This window comes from Chlorocebus sabaeus, chromosome 14 (genome assembly GCF_047675955.1).
Source record: "Chlorocebus sabaeus isolate Y175 chromosome 14, mChlSab1.0.hap1, whole genome shotgun sequence".
Lineage (NCBI taxonomy): Eukaryota > Metazoa > Chordata > Mammalia > Primates > Cercopithecidae > Chlorocebus > Chlorocebus sabaeus.
In genome coordinates this window covers 48,796,027-48,821,983 of record NC_132917.1, presented here as the reverse complement: position 1 = coordinate 48,821,983, position 25,957 = coordinate 48,796,027, and the positions used below count along the sequence as shown (strand labels likewise).

The window sequence follows — 25,957 nt, the reverse complement described above, 5'->3', positions numbered from 1 at the left end:
ATTCTGTATATCACTAAAAACTCAGGAAATTATTAGGTATTTTTTAAAAAGGTCAAATAAGATTAGGAAATATTAGGTAAATAAGATTAGGAAATATTAGGTAAATAAAATTACACAGATTAGCTTATTATAGGAAAATTTTTCAGAGTCTATAATATGCTAATACGCATTTAGAATCTCCAAGAAAGATACTGTATAAGTGTTTGTCAACTAACATCACTGGAAAGTTTTCTTAGAGACTGTCGATCACCATCTCACAAAATTCCCATGGAACACATTTAGGAAAGGAAATGAACTACCTCATAATTTTACAGATGAAGAAGGAAAGGCACAGAGAATTTGTAAGACTTCTCTAAGGTCACCTGGCCAAATCCACATGCAAATAAGAACTTGAACATTAATCTTTTGACTCTTTTTTATCTTTTTAACAAGGATGAATTTTGTTTTTAGCATTTGCCAAGTATCAGTAGGGGACAAATACACACACACACACGTGTGTGTGTGTGCACGGGTGTGTGTGTGAATTTCTTTAGGAATGACACTCAGTCTGTTCATTTGGCAATCCCCCCTTCTCCCTTTTACTTCCTTCTACCCACTCTGCCTCCCATCTTCATTTTTCCTCATTGCATCTGCACTCAATGTTCACCCTCCCCCTCTCCATTACCTTCATGCTTCTTCCTTTCTTCTCTTTCTGCTTGACCTAGTTGGGAAGAACCCACAGAGATTATCAGAGAAATGAACCAAAGGGCAGCCAGCCCTCTGGGCAAGGTCAAGCAGGCATCCCTTGATACATTTCAATGGACAGTGAAGGTAATGGTTTGGGTCTTTCATCTCTTCCTTGCATGAAGAGGTGCTCACCTCCATGTAGCACTGACTGTACTTAAAATGATTAATTGCCTGGTACTTAGATCTGGGTAGCTACAGGTTACAGCAACATAAAAGCTAATGAAACAGGGAGGAAGTAATTAACAGAGAGCATCTCTGCAAATACACATTGATCCAGCAAGACAAGGAAAGGGCAGGCTCTCTGTGTTGGAATCCAAATGTGAACAGGCTCACTTCCAGACTGTTGATCAAGACACAGCACAGGCCAACACAGGGCAGAAGTCACTGCTTTCCATGAGCTCTGAGTGAGCAGCCTCAGTCTACTGCATAAAGGGAATCAGTGGCCATTCCCAGCTACTGAACGCTTGGATTTCATGGTTAAAAGCAAAAAGATATCGATTGTTTTTCTCCCAACTTTCTTTTTCTTTGCCATTTCACTCTCTTTTCCTCCAATATCTTTTGGCCCTTCACTCTTTTTCCTTTTCTTCTTTTCACCTCTTTTCCATTTTTCATTGCTCTTTTTCATTACTTTCATTTCTTTTTCTCTTGCCTCCTGACCAGACAAAAGCTCATTTCCCCAGTCTCATTCCTAACCTCTTAGCCTCCTCCAACCCTGGGAGATTCTTACTGGTTAAAGATGCAGCTCTGCTCAGGGTGACGAGAACTCACCCAGCCAATGCTGTGTTTGCCTCCAGTGGACAGGGCCCAGGTAATGAGGATGAAGCAGTGGGGAGACAGGGTTAATATTTAGTTTGCACAGCTTAGTGTAATAAAAGGCACTGCATGCTCCCTCAGTATTTATTGAAATGGATGGATGGATGGATGGATGGATGGATGGATGGATGGATGAATAGATGGGCGGATGAGTGGATACAATTGATTTATTATTTTACTCTGTAAAATGTGAAAAATACTACAGCATTCCTTACCATCAAGATCACTAGTATGTTTTTTCATCTTTTACAGTAGAATTGAAAAGGCCAACAACCTGCTCAACATCAACCCTGAGGCCTTCCAGAACCTTCCCAACCTTCGATATCTGTAAGAACTCATGTACTTTGGTACCCCCACTATGATTAAACTGTGCAACCCTATTTTACCAAAAGGCCCACTTGATACTCTGGGGAGCAATTACTTTTGATCAAGGATGGTGGTGGGGGGCAGAAGTGGAGGTGGAGAGATACTTGGTGATGGATTTTAGTTTAGTTGAATGAGCAAATTCTACTAATATAATTGTATTTTGTTTTCATTTGCAAAAACAGACATAAGAAATGCCATTTGCATTAATGGGACTGTCACTTGAACCTCTTACAGAACTCAATCACAATTTAGTGTTAATGAGATGCAATCAAAATTTCTGCTAGCATTTAGCTTGTGACCTTGACTTCATAGCCATTGTCTCTCTTGTTCTGCATATATGCATTTTTCCCTTGATAAATTACAGCATTTTATTTTGTTTATTTTTTGTGTTTTGGTTAATAACTTAACGTGATATTTTATCAGCAGAGACTCCTAGTGTTTCAGCTCTATCTTTTGGGCCTGCCCCTATCAGCAAAAGCACTGCTTCCTCCACTCAAATGGCTTTCAGATTAGCTGAGTGCTTGACAGAGTCATGAGTGTTATAATAGGACCCAAAAAAATAACAGATAAGAATTTGGTCTCTGGAGTTAAACTTTCTGGGTTTATTTATTAGCTACTGATCACAGGTCTGGACTTAACCTCGCATATTTCCTCATCAAGAGAATGGAAATAACAATGCTTGCATATCTGTTATCTATTAGCATCATAATCATACAAAACCGACCACTTCCCAAAGATAGAGGCTTAAAGCAACAACTATTTATCATTTTTTATCTGTCTGTGAGTTGATCAGTGGAATGGTTCTGCTGATCTGGACTATGTCTGCCCGACCTCAGCTAAGCTCATTCATACATCTATTGTTAATTGGCAGGTCAACTGGAGGTTGGCCACTCCGGATGGTCTCAACTGGGATGACTCAGCCTTCCTCCAAGAGACACTCATTTCTAGCAGGGTAGCATAGTAGGCTTGTTTTCATGGTAATCCCACAGTTCTAAGAGATACGGTTGAAGATTGCAAGCATCTTAAGGCCAAGATCCTGAATTAGCACACCATCTCTTCTGATGCATTCTATTGGCCAAAACAATTCACTGAATCATCCAGATTCAAAAGGTGAAGATGCTACTTCTTGATGGGAAAAGCTGCAAAGTCACAGCACAAGGGATAGAGAAGGATACAGAATTGAAGCCACTTTTGCAATCAGTTTAAAATATTTAAACATTTTTGCCCTGGGCCTCTGATAGTAGATGCTCACTAAATATTAGCTATTAATGATATTGTGATTCTGTGCCTAAATTTTCATTCATAAAAACTGGACTTAACAGGTATAATAAGAAACACTGGGCCATGATATGCCTTAGCTCTCTGAATGACAACTGAGGGAATAAAAGACTTAATAGAGGACAGTCCGTATGACCTGGAACTTCGGCTCTTTGATAGGTACCCAAGAAAGGGTCTGAAAAAGAAATGAGGTCATCTGCTTCTGAGTTACTGTCAGAGGTAGGCTGGCTTCATGGGCACACAAGTGCGTTGTATAGGGCTTTGTGCTCAGGAGGGCCCCCACACTCAGAGGACTGCTGGGTTTCATTCTCTGCTGTCACCATCTTGAAATACTTAAACAAGAGGCTCTGCATTTTCATTTATACTGTATCCCACAAATTATGTAGCCAGTCCTGCTTAGAGGTTAGGGTTATGAGCTCTTCTACTTTCAGGTTTGGGAGACTTGATCTCCAAGTTGATCATGTTCCTTAAGGACAGAATCTGTGCTATGCTCTCTGCAGAGGCTAACATGACTAGGCACATAGCAGTGGAGGAAATACGTGATAACAGAAAAGGCACGAACCTCAGAATCAGAAAATCTAGGGGTTCATCCTGACTCCATCATTCAATAGTTGAGAAATCTTGGGCCAATCACTGGACTTCTGAGAGACACACATGGCTTATATGAGCCTCAAACAAGATTTAGATATGAAAATATTTTGTCAACTACGAAGTGCTCAAAAACATTAATAAATGTATTTGTAGAATAATTATTTCTGGTTGAATACTCAACGTCTACCAGCCCATCCTCAGGAAAATTCTAGTAAGTGTTGAATAATTATGCTGACGATTAAGACTTTCAGCTTTTACCTACAAGTGCTTGGCATGGGTTCAAAAAGAGGAAGTTGGAGCATGCCTTTGCATTTAAATGAACAGAATGGAAAAGAAACTATATATGGAAAAACTATGATTTCAGGAGGACTGGAATCCAAATAGAACATTGATATTTATTAGTTAGCTGGTTAATTACTTTCTCTAAACCTCAGTTTCCTTATCTATAAATCCAGTGGGTGTAAAAACCAAATAAGATTGTGCCTTTAATAAAAAATCACTTTGCAAATTTTTTTGTATAAAAACTATAAAGAACTATAGAAATATAAAATTATTAGTGCCTGTTACCCTTCATTCTTTCTTCCTTTCTCCCAACTCCATCTCTCCCTTCCAGATCCTTCTCTTCCTTTGTTTTAGAAAATGCCAAAGTAGAATATGGGAATCATAGAGCCTTCAGTGACAGAACAAATGCTCTCTAGGACATGGAGAGGCATCCCCAGAGGCACTTTCGTTCATAAACTATCACATATGGCTAATGCAAAGCACCCCTGCCAAGGACAAACCCAAGAAGAAAACCAGCCCTTCACATAGATATCCCTAGCCCATGATAATAACAGCATATCTGAGAATGGTGGATTGGAAACAGTTAAATGAGAAATGAGGAATCATTGCAAAATTTGAAGCCAAAAGATTCAGAATTTGACCTCATTATTGGCCAACATCTTGCAGCCAGCACCATTTGTTCTTATTAATGAGAACCCCCTTGGCCCTTCCCTTAGGAGATGAGGGCAGGGGAGATACTTGAACTTGTAAGGATGTGGGCATGGAAAGCACAGCTCCAGACAGAGGAAGGGAGAGAGGGAGATCCTTGGCAGAACAGAGGAAACACAGCTATGCCTTTGCCTCTGAAAAAGGCTGAAATCTGTGCCATCTGCCACTAAGTCCATCCTCTTTGTGTTCTTTTGTCTCACTTTGGGGTGTTGAGTAGTCCTCAGTCCTGTATCAAGTTCACACAAAGTTGGAGGTGACCAATTCCAGCCATATCTTTTTCTGAGAGAAGGTTATTGTTCTCAAGTCATTTTAAACCTCTTCCTTAACTGAAGAAAGAAAAGCACAAGTAAGGATTTGGAAGGGATTATGTCACTGTCAAGGGATTCTCCTTGATTCCTCTGAAAAATAACATATCATTGTCTTAGCCAGTTTGGGCTGCTCTAACAGACAACTGTAGCTTGTGTAGCTTAAACAATAAATCATGGTGCTGGAGGCTGGAAGCCCAAGATCAGGATGCCAGCTGGCCAGTTCTTGATAAGGGCCCTCTTCCTGGTTTGCAGACAGCCATCTTTCCATTGTATCTTCACATGACCTTACCTTGGTGCATATACACAGAGAGAGAGATCCCATGTCTCCTCCTGTTTTTGTAAGGGCATTCATCCTATCATGAGGGTCTTACCCTTACGATCTTATCTAACTCTAATTACCTTTCAAAGGCTCCACCTCTAAATATCATCACATTGAGGGTTAGATTCCAACATATAAATTTGGGGAGGACACAAACGTTCAGTTCATAGCAGTTATGTAATTCTACACTGTACGAAATGTTTGCACATCCACTGTTATGTAAATGTCCCATTAGGGAGTTGAGACTAAGAGTTGTCTATCTTAAGGCTTTGACTTATTGTCCAGGGTGGACCTTTCCCAGCTGTGTACTCCTCCTCAGTGTACGGCAACTCTGCCCTCCAAAGGCACTTCTAGCTGCAATAAATAAATAAATTATATATATATAATATACAATATTATATATTATATATGTAATATATATTCAGGGCTAAGACTCTAGAACTTTGAAATATTTTCCAAACTGCTTAGAGGGATCACCTAAACTCATAGGTGGTCCTCTAAATCTGAAAGATTTTGTCAGGGAAACAAAACCTAGTTAAGCTTCCATCTTACATTAGTTAGCTTGGGCTGCCATAACAAAATGCCATATGCTGAATAAATTAAACAACACAAATTAATTTCTGACAGTTCTAGAGACTGGGAAGTCCAAGAGGTACTGGCCAATTTGGTTCCTGGCTGGCAGACAGCTGCCTTCTCCGTGTGTCCTCAAATAGTACAAGGAGTGACAGTGAGAAATTAAGTTGGGTAGGGGAGAGAGAGAGTGAGAGACATGGGTGGAGAGAAAGGCCAAAGAGAGACTTGAGTGAGCAAGAGTGAGTTTCTGGTGTCTTTTCTTATATAATGACAATAATCCTAACAGGTTAGAGCCCTACTCTTATGACCTCATTTAACCTTAATTACCTACCAGAAGTTCTATTTCCAAATACAGTTACAGTGGGGATTAGAGTTTTAACAATTGAGTTTTGAGAGAACACAGTTCAGTCCATAGCATATCTTCCATGCTTATTTTCATCTGAGCAGCAGTCCTCACAGCTTCATGATCCACAGCAGCCAGGTAGAGGTAGATGGCAACGATTTCAGATATTCTTTGGGATGATGAACTACTTGCTTCAAGACAACGAAAAAATGCAAAATGGATGAAGGAATTCAGTGGGGACCAGTAGGATTGAGTTGTTGGTTTTGTTTCATTTTCTTTTTTTCTTAAGCTAGGATAAATGTTAATCATCACAGCCACTGAAGCAGGAGATTACAAGGGGTAGGGGTGAGTTGCTATTTGACTTGAACGTCCTAATTGCTGCACACGTGTACTTAAAAAGGTTGTTCTGAAGTTCTCCCTGTTGATGCCATTTCATGCTGCTCATTTGATGGCACAGAATTCAAGACAACTAGAAATCAGTGCTCTTCATCAATGCCTTCATGCTTCACTGAGGAACCTTAAGTGGTTAGGAAAAAAAACTCATGAATAAAGAAATGTTCTTTAACTTGAAGAATATGCATCAAAGGATTCATCTGGCTGGATTTTTTTGAGTCAATATTGTATTTACAGGCAATATTTCTTTCTTTACTGCTCTGCCTTCCTGGAGCTGACCTTTTGTGTATGAAAGATTATCTATTGATCTGTAAATAACGTTTACACAATATTTTCTTGCCTTTGCATCCTGTCAAAGTAATTCTCAGGCAGCTGGATGTTTCTCTTTGCTGCTCAATAAACCATAATTCCATTTTAGCAAACCTTCCACACAGTACTGTAGGCCCGACCCCCATGCCCCACTGACAACCATCTTCCACTCAGATGTGGGCCTGTTAGACCTCATTTGATTACTGTTAATGGCTGCCACGACATCTCCTTTCTTCAGGTGGGAACAATTCCAGGAGATTCTTCACTGGGACTCCCCTCAACAATCCGGGCTGTTTCTTTCCCAATCCTCTGCTAAGTCCCTCTCTCTCTTTTCTGTGTTCGTCCCTTAAATTTAATTTGGTAGGAGTATTAAAAGTAGCTTTTCTGGTTATAAAAGCTGAACTGCTTTTGGAGGTAGCACAGCAAAGGGACAGAGGGCAGGGAGTCAAGAGGCAGCTCAGAGTAGCAAGGAAGCACGTCAGTGCCACCTGTCTGGGCACAGGTCTCAGCTCCCTTCCTTATTAGCTGCATAAGCTTGCATAATTGGCTTAATTTTCTTTCTGAAAAGTAGAAATCTTAACATTGCCTGCATCACTGAGTTGTGTTCATTGAGTTAAAACAAATGTTTAGACAAATGATTGACATTCAGAAAATTCACAACAAATGTTATCCATTCGTATTAAATTCCTGACCCTGACATTTACTAGTTAAGGGTGCCCATGTAAGATACTTCATCTCTTTGTACCTCAGCTCTCTCCTCTGCTTAAAAAAAAAAAGGAAAAAATAAAATTATGATAATTACTACCTTTTAAGACTGGTGTAGGATTAAATGAGATACTGATTGTAAAGCTTCTGGTATATCATCCAGTCACAATAAGTGTTTCTGATTTGATGATGATCATGATGATGGTGGTGATGGTAGTGATGATGTCTCTTTTCCTTTCCATTATTCCTAAGGTTTTGAAGGCCTCTTTAACTGCTTCTTTAGGACAAAATCTACTACTCAGCATTCTATCACGGAAACACATCATTCATATTTCTCAAAAGACAAAAGGAGCCTTCTTACAGAACGCCTGACATATCCAAAAAGGTCCTTCCAACAAGCAAAACTACATTATCCTGCAGAATTCTCAAAGTTCTTAACCCTTTTATGTTTATTTTATTTTCCACACTAGTGGTCCACAAACTCCCTTGCCATCCCCATTCAAAATAACTCCAGTTTTTTACACAAACAGCTGGTTGAATAATGCCTCCCATTTTTATGTTTGTTTATAATTTAACACTTATCATCCTTTGCTGCTTTCGAACCTGAACAATCCACAGGGTAGGTGAACACACAGCCATTTTATAGGAGATGTAAGCTGACTTGTCTATAGTCCTTGGTTATAGGGTTCTTCCGACAGGAGGATGCAATGTCCCTACAAAATGAATCATTTTTCTACTTTTGGTGCTTAGCTATGTTTTCTTCTCTATGATGCTGGAAAAAGAGCCATACTCGGACTCATTTTTAGAAGTTATGGTAGCCATGTGCATGGTGGAAAGGCCTGGTGGCTCCCCATTTCTCCTCCATCCTTTTTGAAGTGAATTGACCAATCAGTAAGTACTCATTCACTCAGCCAATCATTCAACAATCAAATACTGAGGTCATACTACACCCCAGGCTTTGTTGTAGCTGTTAGTCTCTCCAACTAAAATGTAAGCTCTATAAGGGCAGAGGCTTCATTTGTCCTGTCAAACAATGTTGGATAATGTCAGGTGGTGATGGTGCTATGAAGAAAAATAAAGCAGGAAAAGTAGAGAGTCATGCTTTAGAAAGGATGGTTGAGAAAGGATGAAAGGGATGGCTTGTATGAGATATAGGAGATATCAATGGACAGCTCTCACTTCAAGGAGTTCAGTGCTTTGGGGAGAAAAGACTATCAAACGTTAACCTCTGGAAATAGTAATACCTCTGTAGAGCTGTCACTGATCCTGAGTGACAAGACTGACCCTGTGCCTTAGGCCAGACTAGTTAGGGAAAGTTTGTTGTGGGCTTCTTGGAGGTAACACAGCTGGAACTTCAGTGACAAATATGATTTGGAAAGACATAAAAGAAGAATAAATTTCCTGGGAAAGACAGAAGTGAGTACTGTAAATGTATAGAATGAAAGAACCATGGAGATTATAAAGGATGAAAAGAAACTGAGTCCCAACTAAAAAGAAGGTGTGTACTGGGAATGAGTATGACTAGATTTGGATGGATTGGGTTGGGTAAGATTGGGAGAAAAATTAAGGCAGAGAAGTTTAGGCCTAAGGCAGTAGGAAAAAATAAGTTATAACACATTCTTGAGCAGCAGAGTGACATAATGAGAATGATTTGGACTGTAAGTTGACCAATAGCAGGGTACAGACTATACTATAGGGAGACCTGTTAAGGGGCATGTATTAGTCAGGGTTTTCTAGAGGGACAGAACTAATAGGTTAGATGTATACATAAAGGGGAGTTTATTAAGTAGTATTAACTCACACAATCACAAGGTCCTTCAATAGGCCATCTGCAAGCTGAGGAGAAAGGAAGCCAGTCTGAGTCCCAGAGCTGAAGAACTTGTAGTCTAATGTTTGAGGGCAGGAAGTATCCAGCATGGGAGAAAGATATAGCCTGGGAGGCTAAGCCAGTCTAACCTTTTCACGTTTTTCTGCCTGCTTTATATGCTGGCCATGCTAGCAGCTGATCAGATGATACCCACCCAGATTAAGGATGGGTCTGCCTTTCCCAGCCCACTGACTCAAATGTTAATCTCTTTTGGCAACACTTTTACAAACACACCCAAGATCAATACTTTGCATCCTTCAATCCATTCAAGTTGACACTCAATATTAACCATCACAGGGCAGTTGCCATAATCCAGGGATACAGTAATGGTGGCACCTAGAGGGATAGAAAGGCATGGTTCGATGGGGACACACTTCTAAAACAGAATCACTGGAATATGTTTTACGTCTGGGTCAGACATGTATCTAAGTGGTTGCAGCGATTTTTTTTTCCCACTCACTTTCAGTAACCCCTAAAAGCCTCTCTTCCCCCAGTACCTCCTCCTAAGCACTTCCTACACAGAGTCATCCTGCAGATATCACTCCTCGAGAATCCAGTCATCTTATACAGGACTGTGATTACAGTGAAGAAATTATTAGCCATCTCCCCAGCTGGCAGTGTTGCAAGTATCTAAGGATGTTGCCATGACTACAAGGATGTTTGGGCACAATCGAGATTTACAATTGCTTCTTTTATCAGTAATCTGTCTGGCAGAGCCAACTTTGCCTACTGTTGTCAACTCTAGGAAAGTGTGGCCAGTTTTTCCTTCCAGAACACTGATATTCAAGATGAGATTTCAGCCCAAGCATGTCATCTCCAGGAGGCAAGGACTATCTCTTGACTGTAAAGGTGGTGACAATTTTCATGCTGCTTACCCTTCCTCCCTGTTCTCCTCTAACCTGTTCAGTATGCGTTCTCCTGAAAGAAGCCCAAGTTCTTTCCATCAGCAAAGAGATCACTTGATTCATCAATTTATATCAACATATTCAGATTCTGATATTCTCCTTTCAAGAAGAATTTGCATTTTTGAAAGAGGAACCTGAAAAAGGTAATGCTAAATCCAAGAGTTGGTAGTGATGGACTCCATGGCAGGGGGACTTCCAAGAGGGAAGAAAATTTCTACAGGACCCACTCAAATAGCACATAGGTGACCATCTACTCTACCCATTTGCAGATTCGATGCACTTTTATTTTCATAGGATATGCCTTCTTACAAGGTAGTTGTATCCTTACCTCATTAATTTTGAAATAAGACCTGTCTCTTTCATCACCAGAAATCAGATATAAGGACAAGTCTAGAGAGGATTAGGTGAGAAGCAAGTCTCAGATCAGCCTAGTAAAGCTCAGCTCTAATTTTTTTCTTATTGCTATATCATCCTCATCAGACACCCCCCATCAACCAGTGATATACTAATCTCTTCAGGTCTCAGTTTCTTCATCTGCAAACTGAAAATAACAAAATATGCTTCAAGAGCCTAGTCAAATGAGGAAAATGCAAAATCCTCTAAGATCTACTCTAGCCCTCAAGTGCTTAGTTTCTAAACTGTGATCTTCATGAATCTGGGGCTCCCAGTATCGCTGCCTGTCCTGAGATCATCATATTCGAGCCCCACACGAGGGGCCCTGTATGGAAAGAGGAAGTAATTCTGTAAGATAAGAACATTTAGCATCTTGCGGACCACTTCACTTCCCAGCTCCTCTTCCCCAGGATTCAAATGTTGAGATCATGCAGAAGCAGTGAGAAGCTTAAATCAGCTGTAAATTACTCATAAATTAAGTACAGCTAAAGTGCACCTCCTAGAGCTAAAGGACAGTCATAGATGTATCCCTGCCACCCCAGTCCCTGACAAATGAGAACCACCACCTCAGCAGAGCCTGAGAGGCACTGGATGTGGAAATGATGTTTAAGAGGCAGAAAGCACCCAGCAGTCTTTAGAGCTGGCCTGGGAAGGAGAAATCCTTGGCAGGGCCTGCCTGGGGCACAAGCAGAATGACAGCTTGGACAGTGGAAACTGAAGAGACATTAGGCAAATACCCCACCCCCCCCACCATGGAAAATAAACTGCTGCCTCTTATTCCACTACTAAAGCCTCATATTGGGAGGTTTAAAAGGTATCTTTGTCCTTACAGACCCTTTTAGATTTGCAATTATCCCTGGGACAGGCCACACATTAAAAGCTACCCATCTCCATGGGGATGGGCCAGAGGAGGCAGGGCAGGGCAGCAAGGGTAGTCAGGACATAGAGAGAAAGGAGAGTGTCACTCAAGTTAACTCAACCAGATTCTGCACTACTCTAGGGGGTGGGGGTGGAGGACCACGTTTTCTCCATCACTATATCCCCAGTGCAGGGAGGGAGGATTATTCATTTTTTTCTTTTATAGAAACCTGGCTGTAATCCAGATGCTTGCACCTGGTTCTCGCCCCACTCTGAAATACTTACTGAGAGAGACCCACTTTTTCCTTGCTTCCATCTATTTGTTCATCTCTTCTACTTTATCTTTCATAACATGTGTTCTTAGGCTATAAGATCCTGGTACAGGAACATTTTAGCTGAATTGTCCCAGCTGCCCCCAAACTGTTGATTTATCCTTCTGGGAAGGACGTTGTCTTCCCCAAGGGCAAATCTGCAGGAGGAATGCATCCAGGACTCACAAGTCAGCCAGATCAGGACCGGGAAACCATGAAGTAGCTGGAGATTTCCCCACTAGATTCCACTGACATCCAATCCAGAGCAAGGGCTGTGTCCAATTTAATCTCTAGGCCCCCACAGAATACAGGGTCCGCACACAGTGACCCTTCATGAGAATGTGGGCCGGAGTGGTTGAAACCTTTTTGTTTGGGTAGAGAGAGGGGAGCAGCTGCTGTTTTTAGAGAAATATCTTGGGGCGTCACAGAGTGTGAACACTGAAGTGACAAATGCTCCACAGAAGAGTATTTTCATCTTCAACAGACACCACAAACATGTTCTGCTGTGGTTTGATCACGAGCTCACCCACAGCAAACAATCCACAAATAACATCTAGTTCAAGAGGCAGTGAGCTTTTCCCTCACCCATTTGGAATTCAAAGATAGCAGTGCTAAGAAGAGAGAGCCTGGCATGCTCGAAGGACTTGCAAGGGAAGCAACTAGGCAACCTCCCTCACAATGATCATCCATCATGGTCTCTCTGGACAATGACCAAACCATGGGAGCCACATAGATACAGATTCATTCAGCCAGACATCAGGGATAAGCTCTTTTCTTTACAGGAGAGCCAAAGACCCAGGTTCCAGCCCTGGCCCTGCCTGTGAGAACTTGTAAGCAAGTAACAGGGCCTCCTGGGGTGATATGGTCTGGTTCTGTGTCCCCACCCAAATATCATCTTGATTTGTAATCCAAACTGTAATCCCCACATGTTGGGGAGGGACTTCATGGGAAGTAGTTGAATCATGGGGGCTACTACCCTCCATGCTGTTCTTGTGATAGTGAGCGAATTCTCACAAGATCTGATGGTATTGTAATGGGCTTTTCGCCTTTGCTTGGCACTTCTTCTTGCTGCCACCATGTGAAGATGGCGTGTTTGCTCCCCCTTTCTCCATGACTGTAAGTTTCCTGAGGCCTCCTCAGACCTGAGGAACTGTAAGTCAATTAAACCTCTCTCTTTTATAAGTTACCAATCTCAGGTATTTCTTCATAGGAGCATGAGAATGGACTAATACACTGGGCCTCAAGGAAAATGGACAAAAAAAAAAAAAAAACACCTCATTTCTTAATAAAAGGTTATTGTAAAGAGAAAAGAGGAAGGAAGGGACAAGATGAAACTGGGTGTGGAACATGTTGAAACTTAAAAGCAATGAACAAATGCAAGCACTGCTAGTTGTATTAAGGCATTGCTGGATGATATGGGCATGAGTAACAAATCATAATGCAGAAAGCACTCTTACTTTGTATTAATTAACTAGTCTTACAAAAGACCTGTGAAATTTTTACTGGTGGCTCCATTTTACAGATAAGAAGCTTGAGGTTCAGAAATGCTGACTGAATTCCCCAAACTTACAAAATGGGATTAAGAAATTATACTGGGGTTAATGGGTGCAGCACACCAACATGGCACATGTATACATATGTAACAAACCTGTACATTGTGCACATGTACCCTAGAACTTAAAGTATAATAATAAAAAAAAGAAATTATACTGAGGAAGAAGGCCCAGGGACACTGAGCTTACTGAGCATCTACTAGATGGCAGGCTCTGAACTAAGCATTCTGTTCACACACGTTACCTTCCAATCTTCTAAAACAGTGAGGGATGCATTTTTCCCAATCTACAGATGAGGTCTTTGAAACTTAGAGATTACAGAGTTGATAGAATTGAGAACTGAAAGCAGGAATGTCAGATTCCAGCCCAGTTAATCCTGCATTCCAACACAGCACAGCTAGAGAGATGTAGAATGTGGATGAAGCCAACGTCAGTGTGCCCAGTGCTCAGAGCACAATATTGACACCTTATTAATATGTTTGCCACTTGGAATTTGTGATCATCTTCTTGGACTAAGTTGAAGTGTACCTAAGAAATAGCTTTCTAGATAATTCATATTAGAAATGAGTTGTGGGAAGGGTGTGCAAACTGTTTAAAATATTAACTCTTTTGCAACTCACTTATGTAATTTAAAAGTAATTGCTTGCCACAAATTGGTACTTTGATTAAAGTTATTCTAACATCAGCAACCAAGAAGGTCTCAAAAGGTTGCTGCTTGGCAACTCTGTTAGCTGTGAATCTCACCTAGAGATATCTTTAGGTTTTAAAAGTTCTTATACAGCCAATGCAGTATGTTGGAAGCAACATCACCAAGAGGCAGGGGAGCCAGAGTGCCTGGGTTCAGGTCCCATCTGTTCTACCTTCTACCAGACAAGCTATAATAATTTGACCTCTCCAAGCCTCAGTTTTCTTATCTATAAAATAGAGCTTATAATAGTACCTTCTTCATAGGGTTATGGGCAGGATTAAATGACTTTAATACAGGTAAGGCATTTACAATGGCGTCTAGCTTGTAGCAATGAAATAGGTTAGTATTAACCATTATTATTTCTGGCTCAGATCTAGAGATTTTGAGCAGGTCAGTTACTCTCTCCGAGCCTTGCCTCTCTTATCAGTAAAATGGTAATAAGTATGCTCACCTTAGAAGCCTACTGTAAAGTCAAATGAGATCATATGAAATACCTTTGTCAGGTATGTGCTACACAAATAATAAGGCAAGTTTATTTTCAAGCCTTTTTTACTTAGGAGAAAAATCTGGGTCAGATTTGTGACCTCTAGGAGTGTGGTTCCTTTTCAGTTAGCAGCGTTCTGGTCTATTGCCACTTTAGCCAGCCTCTCGCTCAGTCCAAATTCAGACACTGGTCACTGTGTTCCCCAAGCTGGAGCGGGCAGCTATGAAACTTCCCGCATGATCTTTTTAAAGTTCCTCTTTCAACCTAAGTGAAGAAGCAAGCAGCCCCCACCCTTTCCATGGTACAGGAATAGGAAAGGGAAAATCTACAGCTTTCTCCAGAAACCCTTCTCACAAAGTCTCTCCCCGATTTTAACTCTCCACACTGCCCAATGTGCATGAGAGGTTAAGAATTGTGTAACTGTTTTCCAGAAACCTGGAATGTGACATTTCTTCTACTGTTGTGTCTCAGGGAAAACTCCAACTATGACATTGGCTACACTGAGCTCTGCCTTAGCCACGGAGGTATCCTATAGCTTGCTCCAAGTTAAAAGCACAAACAACATTAATAGTGACAGCTACACAGTAGCCCATCACAAACTTTCATTTATTTATTTTTTTACATTCAAGTCAGGCCTGTTTTCTCAAAGATTTCTCCTAGGTTTAGTTCCCTTTTGACTTAGTTTGCCATGATTCTTGTTAACATAATCTGGTTATATGTAGAAGTTAATTGTTGGACTAGGGGTAGGAAACTGACCTTGTGACTGATACCATTTACAACCCTAGCGTAGTTATACAGAGTCCCTTGCTTTACCTCCCCTAGTTATAATCTAAGAGGTCCATCCTAAAATGTGCAAACTTGGTGGTGGAGAGCAAACCAAAGTTCACTGGACATAGTCTGCCCTTTCACCAATACAGTTCTGATTTTGTGTATTGCGAACTTTCTGATGTACATCATGGTAGAAGAATGGAGTGTGCTGACTGATGGAACACTCTTCCTAAGAGAGGGTTTACCAACCATGTCCTAATATAATAGCTTTTTGAAGAATTAGTCTACAGTAAAAGAAGTTGGCATGAATGCTTTAGCTTTTAGCAGAGCTTCCAAGGTTGAACTAGGAAACACCAAACTCAGGATATACTATATAATGAAGTGGGAGTCCAAAGTCAGTATGTTTGGGGAAAGCAAGCATACTATTTCCTTCTCTTTGAAATTTATAATAAATAATATCACGGTGAAGTCTCTGAGAATCCTGCAGGAAAGAAGCTGCTTAATTAACGTTGTTAATTTATTAACCCAGAATTCCCCAAATGTATTTGACCATTGTAGCATTTCATCCGTAAACAAAGTGTTTGTACTTCTGGAAATACCGTTTCTAGAGAAATGCTCAGTTTCTAAGTTGGAAGGCATTTTAGAGGTTACGGAGTCCAAGGCCCTCCTAAACCCTTCAATACAGTTACTTGGACATAGTAACTCTATGGTTGCATAGATAGGGAACCACATGCTTATCAGTACAATCAATTTCTTCTTGGGCAACTCTCATAATGAATTAGAATCTATCTTTAAGGTAAGACAACAATAAGCACCCACATATTACATTCAGAAAGATCTAAATTCAGCCTCTAGCTCTGCTTCTCCTTATGTGGCTTTGAGAAAGCTACTGGACTTCTGTCAGCTGAGCATCCTCAACTCTAATATGAGGATGGTAACAGTACCTGTCTCCTAAGGTAATGGAGAGGAATACATTAAATAATCAATAGTAAGTGCTTGGTGTGGTACCTGGTACATAGGAAGTGTTCAATAAATGTTGACCATTATTATTATGAATCCCATATCTACTTTCCAGAACAGAACAGCACATATCTATTACCATTTCCACCCATTTCCACCTGGCAGCTCTTCAGAATCACAGGCTTCTCTTCCCAAGCAAAGTATCCTATGCACTGGACAGTATGATCTTGACTCCTCACCCCATCAGCCAACAAACACACAAACAAAGCATATGTCTCCAAATAAGTTTATTGATAAAGTAGATACACATATGACTGCAGTCTTGTGTGCATTACCATACACAAAAATATTTTAAAGAATGAAATCAAGATGAACAATATGCTTCGACATTTTCATCTTCTCTTATATACCATTTCACATAGCACAAAAGCCTGCTGTGCTCTCACTAAATATAATAACAATATTTTAGAGAAAGAAATTTCATGGGATGTGCTTCATTATTGTTTTAATTCTTAGTTTTAGAGGTCATTGTAATATTAGATTTTAACGGCTGTCAAAGCTGAGAACAAAACTTCACTAAAATAGGTAGATCCAATGGAAGAACAGCTCCATACATATACCCGCTGAGTCATCAAACTTAGTGTTTATACCCCTTTTATGCAAACACTTTTGTAAAATTCAGCGAGTATATTTTTTCCCTAACGTCAGTCAGATGTTCTGGCTGACGTTAGGGAAAAAATACACTCACTGAATTTTACTAGTATACCTGGAAACTACCTGGAAAATGTTGAATTTTTTATATTTTTAATGAAAGCATTCGAAACTCCATGAAAAACAAACTGGTTAGAAAATTGCATTTCCTTATGTTTAAAATATGTACTATGAGAGTTCTCATACATAATGGCATACATCACTTTCAGCAACAAACTAACAATTTCCATACATTTTTCCCAATGCTTTATCCATAGCACAGATTTTTTTTCGAATCCTGTTGCCTTCCTCCTCATTAATATATCACCTTTCACTTAACAAGACAAATCAAGTGTGTCTAATTAGAAAATATCTGCTTTGTACCATTATTTCTGACAGCCATTTGTCATAGAAAAACTCAACAAATTGGCCGGGCGCGGTGGCTCAAGCCTGTAATCCCAGCACTTTGGGAGGCCGAGACGGGCGGATCACGAGGTCAGCAGATCGAGACCATCTTGGCTAACACGGTGAAACCCCGTCTCTACTAAAAAATACAAAAAAAAAAACTAGCCAGGCGTGGTGGTGGGCGCCTGTAGTCCCAGCTACTCGGGAGGCTGAGGCAGGAGAATGGCGTGAACCCGGGAGGCGGAGCTTGCAGTGAGCTGAGACCCGGCCACTGCACTCCAGCCTGGGTGACAGAGCGAGACTCTGTCTCAAAAAAAAAAAAAAAAAAAAAAAAAAAAAAAAAAAAAAAAAAAAAAAGAAAAACTCAACAAATTTAGATCACTTGTCTTTTTGTAAAAAAAAAAAAAAAAAAGTGTAAGTCATCTTTAATTTATCAACTCTGGGTAGTAATTTTCCTTAACTTCAACAAACCTCTAAGTGACAGTATGATCCTGATCAGAAAAGCCAGGAGCCAGAGGCTAAACAGAGTGAGACAGGTAAAAAGGTTGATCCAGGTAAGTTTATCAGAAGGAAGCAGAAGGCAATTAGAGAACAAGGGCAGGAGGAATCTGGGAAAGTCCACTGTGGCTTCCAATGTTTTCAGCAGAGCTCACGGAGTCTCAGGAGAAGGTAACAGACCAGCCCACTCAAGTGTCATGTAGGTCCCCGAGGGACTCAGACAAGGAAACAGCATTTCGGCACCCAAAAGAACTAGGGAGATATAAGACATGACCCAGGTCCTAGTGGATGGAGGAAATCAGAGTCTCAGATATGGCGACTGGGAATATAAGGCTGGAGCATGACCACAGCAGTAACAGTTCCTGGACGTGGGGCTAAGTTTTCCTACAAGGTAAATCTTATTTCCCTGTGTAAAATATAAGAAATCTGAGGCCTGGGGACTTCAACGAACCCCTAAGGCTACACCTCTTAAAAAATGATAAGGCCAGAACTTGAAACCAGACCATCTGGCACCAGAGCTATAACCTTTTAAGCTATGCTACATGCCCTGCTCAAAAACAGAGGCTGATTGCAAATCTAGGATGCTAGGTCAGAACAGAATCTGCAGCCAAGCCGATAGGACTGACCTCTAGGAAATGTTACCCTTGAGCTCCTTAAATTTCCCCTGATTACTACGGAGTTTGGTTTCCATGGAGACTGAGACAAAGAGTTCCAGTTAAATATGAAAGTTAAATAGTTCTAGTTTTGAAAACACGAGATTGAAAAGGCACGAAACCAGGCTCTCCTACTATCTCACATAATTTCTTAAACAAAATCATTTTATAGAGAGAAACTGAGACTCTGAAAAGATAAGTGAACTGTTTGGTATTATCCAGTAGCTAGGGAGACCACTGGAACCCAGGGTCTCTAAACCTTACATTGAAGACTTTTTTCATACACCTTCTTACATGCTCTGCCACGTAACTCCACGATTCTGTGATGCTATACCTAGCCCAATGTTTATTTAATGATTCAGAAAGCATATGTTAGCATCTTTTATTATGTTGTACATAGACATACAAATTCCCAGTTAAGAAGGATCTGTAATTAATAGAAATATCAGTATTAGCAAGCCTCGCAAAGTAGGGAGTCTTCATATACAGTTGATCCTCATTATTTGCAGATTCCGTATTTGCTAATTAATCTACTGCTAAAATGTATTTGCAACCCAAAATCAATACTTGAAACACTTTTGCATTATTCTTGGACATGTGCTTGTGCAGAAAGACAAAAATTTCAGTGTCTTGACATAGGTTCCCAACTGAGGTTGAACGACTCTGCATCCTGCCGCCTTGTTTCAGCTGTCATGCTGAAAAGCAAGTGTCCTTTGCATGGTGTATCTAGGGCCTTTTATCTCCATGTTTGTGCTTTCTGTTGGTGATGTCATTGTTTAAAATGGCCTCCATGTGTAGTGCTGAAGTGCTATCTAGGGTTCCTAACTTCAAGAAGGCTGTGATGTGCCGAAAATATATGTGTTAGATAAGCTTCCTTCAGACACAAGTTATATACTCCAGAACATGAGTTGTGTTAATGAATCAACAAGTATTAAATAAGGTGTCTTTAAATAGAAACACACATAAAACCAGGTTGTATATTGATCAAGCCACGACAAAAATTTTGCCACCAAAGGCTCATAGGAATCGAACCCTGAATTTCCCATGGGGCCAGTGATTCACTAATTCCGTGTTTGAGGTGACTTTTAGAACATACTGCTGTGGATAATGAGAATCAACTGTATATAATTAAGCTCAGCCCACTCTTTCTAGTCTTATCCATCATTGCCGTAACTTCTCTCAGAATGGTCCGGAGGAAGGAGTCAACTTCAACTCTATGAAACAGACTTTAAAAATGTAATTAAAAATGTAAAAGAATAAAAGAATCAAATGGCTTAAAAGCAAACAAATCCTGTATCATAGGAAACCAATTAGTAGGTAGAGAAAAGAGTTCAACTTCAAACCCTCAGCCTTGGTTACTGGGAAATGTGCTTTGGCAAAAAGGATAAACTGGACATGCAACTGGCAGCATCCTCTCCCTTAATCAAATTTGCCTAAAGCATCTCAATGATCTATTCAAGCCATAGCATGAACTCTGTGGCTGAACTTAAGTCCTAGACTAAGAGAGAGCTGTTTCACACAGTCTCAGAATTGATCATTCCATGCCATGGTAGATTTGGTATGGAACAGAGGTTAAAAAAAAAAAAAAAAATGTATTCTTGGTTGACATATGTGATAAGACGGGATGTCTTGTCCTTTTTCCTGGCTTACTTTTCTTACTCCAGTAGTTTAAGTATTCATCTCCACAGATGGTTCTCAACCACCATCAGTTTGGTCTGATTACTGCTGTGAAGTCCTGAGGTGATGGGCTGGTGAAAACATGGGCCACCTCTGCTCAGGGAACCCTCAAGTATTCTTGCTTCCCCTTGCAACTCCATAAAGTGGCTTCTAATGCTTGCCCATCAAGCCCATGGCTTATTTACCACGCTTTTTTACCTAGCTTTAAATTTTCTGGAATCCTGCTTCCTCCTTGCCTTTTAATTTTATTTTTCTCTGCTTCCCGTCCTTTCATCCACCTTGTGTGGTCTGGATATGCACAGTTGCTACTCTTAGTTTAGGCCAAAAGGCTCTGTACTTTCTAAGACACCTGACTTTTTTCCTCTTCCTATAAGCAGTTCTTGGGTACTCCAGCCCATATTGTTCCTCCAGCCCCTTCTCTGAACTCATAAGGCATTCACAATCAGTAGCACACAGTTTGCCACTAGACCATTCTGAGTGTTTCACCTGTGCTCGTCTTAACTCACTCACAAACTCCCTGAAACCAGCACATTGTCTCTGGCTTCCTCCTTGGATAAAATAGAGATTTTATTGGAAGGATGGCACATAGTCCAGTGCAACACAAGCAAACACAGACCCTGTTAACTCAAGAAAAAATAAGAGCCCATCAACACTACTGAAGCTTAATAAAAGCATTAATGATGTTTAGGACAACGAGCCTCAGAGTCTCAGGGTCACCTGTTTATGAAAGGCAAGCATATTATCCTACGGCACAATAGGTGAGAATGGTTCTCAGCAATTACAGGACCCCACTAAGTTTATCCTGATGGGAGAGAAGCTCACTTTAATTATTACAACCTAAAGAGTAAGGACAATCAGACATGAAAGACACTAACACCAGCTTAGAATGTAAAACTGACTGTAGAGAGGGAAAACTCTGAGTCAGTTACCTTTCCTTAAAAGACTCATTTGCAGAACTTAAATTCACTGACATTTTACCCTCAGGCCTTTACTGTTTTTTGAAGATAAACCACGATTGAGTGAATCAAAATAATTTTGCAGCAAACAGTCATTTGACAAAAGCAAACCCATTGAGACATACAGTTCCTAGCTGATTACCCACTTCCAGCCTCCATCAGACATGAATTTATTGATCAGAGGAGAAAAATGAATTGAAAACTAAGAGTTCATCCGAACTCCATTTCCTGTATTATCTTGGGGTTATAGAGAGTCTCAGCTACAGAATTATCACCAATAATCCATCTCACTTGATGGTCACTAGATCTTTTTAAGTGCCTTAAACTCAGCACTACTGGAATAATTTTAGTCATTTTTTGCAGTGTGTTTTCTTTCCTATAAAGACCAAAGATCTCAATGTGCATCTACAGATATCTATAGATATTCCATAAGTACAGTGGCTATGGAAGCTCATGCAATTGATGTTAAATGATGCACTTGTAACTTTATTATTGAGCAATCACGAATTCTTCATTCTTTCAATTATATGAAACTTATTCATTCACTAAGAGAGATGGGGAAGTTGCTACCCATATAACGTTGAATGAGTAAGCTGTAATAAACATAGGCAGTGAATAATTCCTTGTGAGTTCATCTCTTGACAACACATAGCATACTACCTGGCATAAAGAGCTTGGCAAACACTGAGCACATTATATGCGTCAACTACTGTGCCAACATTGGGTTTTCAGGAAAACCATGAATCTTGCCCTCATATGATTCACAATCTGGTTGAAGAGGCATACATTGGATAAATAACACAAAATAATATATGGCTCAGAGTTTTAAGGAGTACTGAAACAGATGCAGTCATATTGAGAATAAATCAGGGGCCCTAATTTAGATTAGAATATATGGAGCTCCTCTCTGAAGAAATGACATGTGTAACTAAACTCTGAAGGGTGAGTTGAAGTTGGCCAGGTGAAGAATGGATGGTTAGCCTTCTAGAGAACGTACATGCAAATATCTGGAGAAAGGAAAGAACTTAATATAGTTGAGGAACTGAGAGGAAGCCACAGGGGCTAAAACACACTGGAGAAATTGCATAATATAAAGGTGCAAAAGTAGGCAATAAGGAGTATAAATTTTACTCTAAGTTTTATGGGAAAGAACTAAAGCCTTAACAGCAAAGGAGTAAAACAATCTGATTTACATTTTTGAAAAGAATGCCCAGAGCCCTGTATGGAGAATGCATTGGAAAAGAAGAGGAGGATAATATTGCAGACATTCAGAGGGTCTTTTGGGAATGGTGTCAGTGGAGATGGACAAAACTGCATAGAGCCAAGACATATTTTGGAAATGGAATCTAAGAGGACTTTGAGATGGGCTGGATGTCGGAACGTGAGAAAGAAGAAGCCAAGCCAACTTTAACTGTCAAATTAAAATTGATGGATGGCAATTCTATCTATGGAGAATAATTGCGAAGAAGCCATTTGGTGGAGATGATAATGGGGGGAACAAGTTTAGTTGGCTATGTCAATGAGACATTCAGGAGGATATGCAAAGTAAGCTTTAATTAGCAATAGACTAGCGAGGTCAGAGAGCAAGTATGAATCTAGGAGTCACAATATTGATACTACTTAAAATCACAGGAAGCAAGATCTATGTAGTGAGACTATAGAGAAGATATACAAAAGGCCCAGACTACAAATAGAGGAAAAGGAATCAACAAAGAATGCTAAAAAGGAGTAATAGGAGAAGGAGCAGAAACAAAAGAGTGCAAAATGACAGAAATCAATAGAAAAGAGTCTGGAAAAAAATACTAAATGATCCAGAGAGGCTAATAAAGTGACTGTTTAAAGTTTAAAGTGTTTGTTACATTTGGTAGTTAGTGAGTTTGTAGACTTTGGCATGACGATCACAGTTTCAGTTACGAGTTATGGGATGAAAATAGATTGGAGCAGGTTGAAGATCAATGGGATATGAGAAAATGAAGACAGTCTGTGCAGACAACTCTTTCTAGAAGCTTTGCTGTGAAAGAAGAAAGAGAAATAGGGAGTTAGGCTAAGTGAAAGAAGCCAGACCCAAAAGTTGCACTCTAGATGATTCCACTGATAGAGACAGAGCAAGAGGGTGAATAGAAAGTTCCACCAATTGTCTCCCATGCAAAGACACCAAATTAGCAGCTCTCTACACAGGAAAGAAAAAAAAAAAAAAACCTTCATGAGAACTAAAAATAAAGTGAGCACTCACAGTACCTGGTTTTAACTTCCTATTGCTGAAAGAGGCACTGAAGATAGAAAAGACAGTCCTGAATCACTGACACCACCCCTCCCCACTGCCCGGGCAGTGGCTGTGTGGTGTGGACAGCATCTTTGGGCTGTAGTGGGGGACATCGTAGATGATTCCATTGAAGTAACATTTTGAAAAAGGCAAAATTATAGAAACAGAAAACTGATCGGTGGTTGCCAGGGATATGAAGTAGATGAAGAGATGAACTACAAAGGGGAAACACAAGGGAATTTAGAAAGTGGTGGCACTATTCCATGTCTGTATTGAGCTCATGGTTACAGAGCTATATGTATTTGTCTTACTCTCATGGACCTCTACACTGAAAAAGAGTTTATTTTTCTGTATATAATTTTTCAGCACATTAACAACACAACAAATCCTTCAGAAAAGAACCTCTTTTCCTAGATAAAAAGCAGAGGGAGACCAACTCAAGGTCTGTTGAAGTAATTAAAAGAATTGCCCAAGACAGCTTCTATGTGGACATTAGGGAATCAAAAGAGGAAAAAAGAAAAAACAAATCTGAGAACCATCACTGAGAACCCACAGACTGCATTCACTTCCTCTCCAAATACAGAAGCAGAGAACAAGGCACCAAATCTTCTTGAGTCATAACCTCAAAAGGACATATGGCCCTTCACAATGATGAATATATCAATGAGGGTTCTTTAGGTTGTATGCAACTATCACCACCTTCAGCTTAAGTAAGTCACATACGGAAAAGGGAAATGGGAGTAGAGAGGTAGTATAAGGATTTCAGGTAACTCACAGGAGTGAGGGAAATGACAAAGAACAATGTGTCCAATAATTCGTGTGTGCCTGTAAAAACCCTCACCATTGTTGTGGCAGCCAGTTCCACCCAAATTTCATCCAACTTCATTCAAGTGCAACTGGATGACACCCAGCCTATCTTTGTAGACCTCTCACTTCCTACTCTGGCGCTTCTCGGGCACCACTGTGAGAGATGCCCATCAGGAACTCACTGGGTGCTTACAAATGTGCAAGCCATAAGTGAGGAATTAACACCATAGGATCACCTTTCACCAATAGGAAATAGGAGTTCTATGGACACATCCTTCCTTCACTATTCTCCCTCACTCAGATCAACAGTTCTGAGGTCCATTTTTTAAACATCCTAAATCAAGTCCTTGGGATTAGGAACTAATCACCAGTAGCGGTAGTATTGCTTAGCTTCACCTCCTTCCAGTTTCACTCCCTGTCCTGAATGCTCTGAAAACATGCTATCAACTATATTACCAATAGCTAGCCTTCTTCTCAGGTTCTGCTTCCTGGGGAAGCCAGGCCAATACAGCCAGACCTTGGGAAGGATCCAGGGTAGGTCTGAAATTTTCAGCTGTAGAAATTTAATACCATCTCTTAAGGATAATGACAGCAGAAGCTCTAACCAACCTCTAATCACTTCCCAGGAGAGAGTCTGATTGGTCCAACTTAGGTCATATGCATACCCTAGGGTCATAGGGCATGGAATCTCATGCTGTAATCCCAAGAGAATCACTTTGAGTGGAGAAGGGAGTTTTCCAACAAGTAGGATGAAATAAGGGAAAATTTAAGAAATGTTGTTACTAGGTGGAAGTTGCTTTAGGGTCAGATTAACTTATCAATCTTTACTTTTTTTTTTTAATGTATACTGTGGCATCCTAATCCTCTTGTGACTTAAGTGTAAGTTTCTTTTCTCTAAGGAATCAACAGCTTTTAAGACCCTGGAATGAACCTTAAAATAGAAAACATGAGCATAATTCAGGTATATATGGGCTTTTCTCGTAGGTTTTTTCTGATGGTTCAAAATTGATATTTTTATTCTGGAAAGTTCATGCTCTAACAAGTGTTAGAGCCATTCATTTTCACTAACTCTCATTTTGTTTCTCTCTAGGTTAATATCCAACACAGGTATTAAGCACCTTCCAGATGTTCACAAGATTCATTCTTTCCAAAAGGTTTTACTGTAAGTTTTTTCCTTGAGTGACTACCAACTGTTTACTCAGTATCTGTCTTGCCCAACGGCCATCTGGGTCTTTAATATGTGTTGTGTCGTCTACAACCTCCAAAGGCATTGCTCTGAGGCCAGAAGTGAGGTCTTTGATTTTACCTGCAGGCCAGTCAATATCAGTTTGGAGGAAATTGACAGACCCCTCAATAAGAGTATTGTTCACAAAACCAGCATATTGCAAAATCAAAAAGTTGCTCATTTTTTCACTATTTGGTGCTTTAATTACTGCCCTCCACACACATACACAACACCCCCTCTATGCCAGCATCCTATCCTCTCCTTCTAGAATTTCTATGCTGC

General features: G+C 40.2%; 1 protein-coding gene across 2 annotated transcripts in view; it reads left to right on the top strand.

Annotated features, from left to right (window-relative positions):
• Positions 1-25,957, top strand: part of FSHR (follicle stimulating hormone receptor) — a 189,805-nt gene that overhangs the window by 136,186 nt on the left and 27,662 nt on the right. For both annotated transcript variants that reach the window (XM_007970684.3, XM_007970681.3), the window contains exons 4-5: positions 1,792-1,866; positions 25,541-25,612. In XM_007970684.3, the coding sequence (XP_007968875.3) occupies positions 1,792-1,866; positions 25,541-25,612 (147 nt within the window). The remainder of the gene's footprint in view (positions 1-1,791; positions 1,867-25,540; positions 25,613-25,957) is intronic.